Raw genomic sequence first — 7,441 nt, 5'->3', positions numbered from 1 at the left:
ACTGTTTGGTGTGGTTTGTACGCTGGTGGAATCATTGGACCGTATTTTTTCAAAGATGCTGTTGGACGCAACGTTACGGTGAATGGCGATCGCTATCGTTCGATGCTAACAAACTTTTTGTTGCCAAAAATGGAAGAACTGAACTTGGTTGACATGTGGTTTCAACAAGATGGCGCTACATGCCACACAGCTCGCGATTCTATGGCCATTTTGAGGGAAAACTTCGGACAACAATTCATCTCAAGAAATGGACCCGTAAGTTGGCCACCAAGATCATGCGATTTAACGCCTTTAGACTATTTTTTGTGGGGCTACGTCAAGTCTAAAGTCTACAGAAATAAGCCAGCAACTATTCCAGCTTTGGAAGACAACATTTCCGAAGAAATTCGGGCTATTCCGGCCGAAATGCTCGAAAAAGTTGCCCAAAATTGGACTTTCCGAATGGACCACCTAAGACGCAGCCGCGGTCAACATTTAAATGAAATTACCCTGCAAGACGGGTAGTTGTTAGCAAACGTGTAAACGAGTTGTTATTGTTCACTTTTGCATTCGTTAAAATATTTGTTACTTTTGTTCAGAGAGTGGGAAAAAAGTAACACATAGCTATTTAATGTTCAATGGTTATCTCGCTCTAACCAATGGCAAATATCGCATGCTGCCTTGTTCTTACAGAATACACACATTTGTTAGCAAATCTCTTCACAGCATGTTACGGGTAACAAATTATTTTGTTAGCGCTTAGCTTACCCATGTGTTATGGATAACAAAAAGTATTTGTTACCCGAATATCTGTTAGTGTTATTATTTTGGTTATTAGTTTGTTACCTTTAACATATAAGCATGTTAGGAAGAACAAGCAGTAACAAGATTATCTGTTACCCATTTTTACTTCTAGCAAATTAAATTCTTTTAAATAAAAGTCATTTTTTTAAATTATTTTGCTTTATTTAATAATAAAATCAAAATCAGATATTAATTAAATTAATAATATGCCTACTATTATTGCATTCGGCAGAAAAATTATATACAAGTTATTTGAGTATAAAAATTATAATTGTAAAAATTCATATTTTTAAAAGTAAAATTAGACACTTCAACTTAGAACTAATATATACAACTTAAAACTAATATGTACATCTTAAAACTAATATTTACAACTTAAAACTAATATTTACAACTTAAAACTAATATTTACAACTTAAAACTAATATTTACAACTTAAAACTAATATATATAAGTAATAATAATAAAACTTATATTAATTTAGCCCTTAGTTTATGTTTCTTCTGTTTATAACGATTGTGGCTTAAGGCCACAAATCTCCGGAGCTCCCCATATATACTGTTTTTATCCTTGTCAGGAAATATATCTAAAATTAAACGTAATAAGTTAAGGCATTCAAATATATACCAATAAAAAAACCTACCAAAAACTAACCCTACGCATTTTAGTTTTAGTAGGGATTTCTTCTCCTTGCGCCCCTCTAAATTGTAATGGTACATTACATCGTCTGAAAACAAACCACGTAGTACGCCGTCCACACTGCCTTTTGCGCCCTTCGACTTCAATATTAGCCGCATCTGTAAAAAAAAATTACAGTAAATTATATTACAATCGCATAATATTTAAAAACGAAATATTTACCATAGCATCCGTGCTTTCCTTTTGGGAAAGTTTTTCTTCCACGAAGCGCACGTGCTCTTCCGATGACATGGGTAGTTTCGAAGCGAGCTCCAGGTAATGCTCGTCCTCCAAATCACCGGTGATGCGGCTAATTGAATGATGCGTCTTTGCTGCTATGACGCGGCATTCGCGCAATAATTTACTGATTGATAGGAATCGAATATCCACGTCGAAAACTAAAAAAAAAAAAATATTATATAATTATTATATAAAATTAAAAATATTAAGTTTAATTAAAAAATATAATATAGCAACAAATATTACTTTGATAAAGATTTTTGATTTGTAAATACTTACAAATAGTATATTATAGGAGGAAAATATAGTTGAGAAGTGTCTTTTTAAAAGAGAATATCTATTTCTTAATTAATTTTTGTAAAATGAGAAAACATTATATATAAATATTTACTGATTTACCGAAAAATAGTATTTCTGTTTAGGACACATAATTTAACCCTTTTTTACTTGCGACATATCTTTTTGAGATCAACATCCAAGTAAAGAAGTTGTGTATTTCAGCACTAAAGAAAAGACTATATAAATAGTTTAAAAAAATTAAAATGTAAATATCCTTTTTTGAAAAGACACTCCTCATTTGCTTGAAGCTTGAAAAAGTTTAATTTTAATTTAATTTTTAAAATCCTGCTTAGGAGCAGAAATGCGTATATGTATGTATATGATGAAACACTAATGTTGTTTTTATTTTAAACAATTTTAGATATTCTGCATACGAACAGATATCTTGGACGAACAAATGAACATTTTTAATTATAGAGGAGGTTATCCAGTTCAAGAATATAAATATTCGAGATATTTGCGTTTAAAGGTGGGTTTCCAGCTCTCAAAAAAAGCAAAAACTTCATATAAAAAACGCTTATGAAATGATCAAGAAGTTTTCTGGTGTAAATTAAGTTTACACTTATATTTCGCTTTTTATGTTCACTAGCACTTCACTAATTCTGAAAAACCTCCTCAATTCGACAATACCCATTTTATTCCCGAAATCCTGGGGCGGTATTCTAAAGTCGGCACAATTATAATTGTAACCGCACAATTCGTTTCAATTTAGATTTCAAATTTTTTACATTTACACATGTATGTATGTATATATGTACATATATATGTAGATATAAAGCACAAATTACATATTTCACAAAAATGCACAATCTATAGCAACTATTTGAAATAAATATGCACTATTTAGCTTTAATAATTTAAAACTTACTCTCTTATTTGTTTGTTGTACGCAATATATGTATTTGAATCCTCCAAATGTTTCCTGTAATATTAAAATTTTTAATTATACACACAACATTAAATTCACAATGCTTACCTTTTTTTCCTTGTTAAGCCTTTTAGTTTCTCTATACAAAATAAATTAAAAATATAAATATGTATTTATAAATAATAAATAAAATATTAAGTAACGAACTTACCTCTTTAAAATCCAAAATAAACTGCGCTTTTCGTTTTCTTCTTCTTGAAAAATTGGGCATTCGTCTCTCCTGTTCTAGCAAGTTAATATTACAATATGTTTAGAATGTCGATAGTTTTTCTCTATCTTACTTACGTATTCTCCCATTCAATTGAAAATTCCAGAAAATGTAACAGTGTTAGTGAACAGCTGAAAATGTTTCAATGTATTTGTGCAATCTGTTACCTCCGTCTTGCAGGGTATCTTCAAAAAGTAAATGTCATGAACCAATCTAACGTTTCAAATAAAGAACCGATGAGATTTTGCAAATTTTATGCGTTTTTTTTTAAAAAAAAGTTATCAAGCTCTTAAAAAATCACCCTTTATATAAAAATCACGTGTCACGATGTTTGTTTTCGATGGACTCCTAAACTACTGAACCGATTTTAATGAAATTTTCAACACTGTGTGCAGTTTGGTCCAACTTGAAAGATAGGATAGTTTATAACTCTCCTTATAGTCGCATTATTTATTTATTGCAAATTATTTGTTTATTATTAGCAAAGAGCTATCCACCAGTTGGTGGCGCTAAGTGCGGTATTGAGTGCGGTATATTACAGTAGATGGCGCTACAAACATTAAATGAAAATGCGTTGTTTGAAGTTTATATTATTTGTGGTAAAGTTATACGAGTCTATGACTTCCAAAAAAAAAAATAAAAATTGGGCGGGGCGAAGTTCGCCGGGTCAGCTAGTATATTATATAATCTAAGCCAAGATGCACATTTAATTAATACTAAATTTGATAAATCGCATGCACAATTTGTTATGTTAAGTCATATGTTATCTTGTGTTCGTATCAGGATAATAATGATATTTCATTATATTGATGTACATACATACATATGTGTACAAGTGTACTTATGTACTTGTTTTAGAACTAGATGCACAAATAGTTTGCACTATAAGTTATTTTATATGATACCTGTAAATGGTTCATACGAATAGAAATGTTGAACGTACAAACGCACATCATGCATATATTAGAACTATGACCATTTTTATACATTAGGGAACACAGATGCACACTTAGTTTGCACTATAAGTTATTTTTATGCATATGGTATAAGCAATGTTTAACATCCTGCATCTGAGCAGAAATGCACATACTCGTAAGTATATTAGCACTATCTTCACTTTTACAAATTATGGAACACACGAACAAATATCTTGGACGTACAAATGAACATATTTAATTATACAGTATAGTCCGCATATAAGAAACTTTGAAAATGCCACTAACATTTTTCTTATATCCGGTTTTTTCTTTTAGCCTGAGTGCGTATATAAGAAATAGTTTCTTATATGCGGATATCTTACAAATTTCATGCACAAACTTCTTATAACCGTACATCGCGTTATGTTGCACGAAAACAAATCTTTTATTTGATTTTATTTACTTCATTCAATATTTTTAATAAAAAAAAACAATAAACATTAACGAAAATTAACAAAACTTTAAATTCATAGAAAATTCGTATTGTATATATTACACTTAAAAAGTCGGCACTTTGCGACAGCCACTTTTTATAATAAATATTGGATGTTTTGTTTATTTACATATAAATTTATCATTTTTTTGACGTTGAAAAGAAGTCATTTATTTTTTTTTTTTGAAGAAGAGATTTGTCACGTTCATTAAAGAGAATTTTCTCAATATTTACTAAGTTATCATCAACATTTAAATATTGCTTCAATACAAACAAGGCTTGTAGCGCTTCCTCTCTGCTAGGTGGCACTGCACTATCTGCAGAGTCTTCTAATATTTCGTCTATTATATCATTTTCGTTTATAGCCTCAAAACAGTTCTACTTTTCCAAAATCAGCTTAATTTTCGAAATTTCGAATTGTTTGAGGAGTCACGAGCCACCTAGTGCGCTTGACAATGTACACGACTCTCAAAATATTAACGCTTTTTAAGAAATTAGCCATAAATCCACCTTCTGCTGCTAGTATCTGTTCGCGAACTAGACACTTTCTATAATGTGATTTGAAAGGCTGAATAATACCTATAACAAATAAAAAGACATGAAACTTAATAGTGGCAAATGCTGGTATAGCAAACCTTGGTCCAAAGGATAAATTAGACTTGTAGTACACGGTGGTAAAAATACAATTTCAATGCTTTTTGGTTTGAAATCCAATTTGTGGCATGAAGCTTTATCAATAATGAGTAGAATCTTTTTATTTTTTGCGGCCAGTTTTTCATCAAACTCTTTTATAATTTCTCTCCAGATGCAACTAGACATCCACGCTTTTTTGTTAAATTTGTATGGGATAGGAGTGATCTTTCCTCGAAAACACCTTGGGTTTTTGTATTTTCAGATGGCATACGCATATTTGTCTGTACCAGTCGCATTGGTTATAAAGAGCAATGTGATTCTCTCTTTTGATGTCTTAAGTCCACTTACGGCTTGGCTTCCCGCGACATATGAACCAATCGGAAGAGCTTTATAAAATAGACCTGTCTCGTAGGCGTTATAAATATCTTCTAATGAATATTTCTGTAGTAAAACTGGAAGAACATTTTGCTTGAAGTTTAAAGCCGATTGATTACACCGGTCAACACGATTTTTGGGTCTGACAGCTACATGTTAAATTTTAGTTTCTCCTATGACAAAAATAAGGAAACAAATTTTGTTTCCGGTTAAAGTTTGCTTTCGTAGAAATTAGAGCAATTTTTCGATTTTTAAGCAGAAATGACTGATTTTTATATTTTTTCTACAATTCCACTCTAAATTATAATTAGAAAACTTTTTTTTAGATACAAGTCTTTTTATTCAAGATGTGTGATAAACAATAATATATAAATGTAAAATAACAATAATAATAACACAGTACATCAGCTAATCTGGGGGGTGAGAAATTCCAAGTCAGGGTGATGGTACTAGGTCAGTATAGTAAAACCCTCAAAGGGTTTGGCGTTCGTATGTGTCAGTTTTTTTTATGACCTTTTAATTTATTTCCTTATCTTGATGTTTTTTCGCGAACCACTTTTGATGAAACAAATTTAGAAAAATTAAGAGTTACAATTTCTATTTGTTTTTATTCAAAAAAGTGTCATTTATCGCCCTTTTTATAAAATTTTTTTAGGCAATATTTATTAAAATAAATAAAAATAAATAAATAAAATAAAAATAAAAAGTTATAAAAATGTTTACTTTATTTTTTTTGTAGTTTATGGCCAGAAGTCCGGAGTTATTGGGGAAAATTTATAAAAAAAAGGCGATAAATGACACTTTTTTGAATAGAAACAAATAAAAACAAATAGAAATTGTAATTCTTAATTTTTCTAAATTTGTTTCATCAAAATCGGACGAGTGATTCGCGAAAAAACACCAAGATAAGGAAAAAAATTAAAAGGTCATAAAAAAAACTGACACATGCAAACGCCAAACCCTTTGAGGGTTTTACTATACTGACCTAGTACCATCACCCTGACTTGGAATTTCTCACCCCCAGACAATAATCCCAAAAATGTTCCACAGTGTAATAACATTCTAACTTTAATAAATTCACCGCAAATAAAACAGAATGAATCAAGATCATTTTTACACTGACTTGATGCCATTTTTTAACTGAGTAATACACTAACATTGTTGTTACAGCTATAATAAACAGGTTAACATACACTACTGTGCCTCTTACAAATAATAATACTGTTTACTTTCGGGTTAATCAAAGGGCTGCAATCTTTAAATTATGAAATAAATTAAAATATTCTTATTGATGTACTCGTAGATCAGCCCAAAGCAAACTTAAAGAGCTAAAGATTAATATTTGAGTGTTTTTCAATGTCTAGAATCAGAATTCAAGCATGAGAACAGAAACCCAAAAAAAAATATTTTTTTTTTTTTGTTGACCGGTGTTATCAGCGGAAGCCACTTCGCCGTGAGATTTTTTGAAACTCACATTCTCGTTTTTCTTCCATCTTTGCAGCCAGCTTGGGCTAGGCTTAAAACCAAGGATGCCTAATTTGATTGCAAATTGCTGCGCTTTTTCGAAGATCAATGGGCCGGTTACACGAGCGTTTACCTCCATCATTTACCTGAACGAAATGGACATTGATTTGTTAAAGGCAAAAATGCATCTCAAGCCGCCAATAAAATTTGTGCAGTTTATAGACCCGATACAGTTTCCATTTATACCGCACAACGATGGTTTCAAAGTTTTCGTTCTGATGTAGAGGTGGTCGAAGATGCGTCACGCTCCGGAAGGCCTGTCGTCGAAATTGCAAAAGAGACCGTCATGGTAGCAGCCGTAGCATCGGTCAAGAGCTGGGCAT

General features: G+C 31.2%; 1 protein-coding gene across 1 annotated transcript; it reads right to left on the bottom strand.

The window, feature by feature from the left end:
* Positions 1-1,097: 1,097 nt before the first annotated feature.
* Positions 1,098-7,087, bottom strand: LOC125779704 (uncharacterized). Its single transcript, XM_049460977.1, has 4 exons — positions 7,069-7,087; positions 1,645-1,859; positions 1,427-1,580; positions 1,098-1,369 (listed from the first exon to the last, which is right to left on the bottom strand). Exons 1-4 carry the CDS (start codon positions 7,085-7,087, stop codon positions 1,254-1,256), a joined length of 504 nt encoding a protein of 167 aa, XP_049316934.1. The 3' UTR covers positions 1,098-1,253.
* Positions 7,088-7,441: the final 354 nt, after the last annotated feature.

This window comes from Bactrocera dorsalis, chromosome 6 (genome assembly GCF_023373825.1).
Source record: "Bactrocera dorsalis isolate Fly_Bdor chromosome 6, ASM2337382v1, whole genome shotgun sequence".
NCBI classification, from domain to species: Eukaryota; Metazoa; Arthropoda; class Insecta; order Diptera; family Tephritidae; genus Bactrocera; species Bactrocera dorsalis.
The sequence above is the reverse complement of the archived record's forward strand: the minus strand, read 5'-3'. Positions and strand labels throughout refer to the sequence as shown.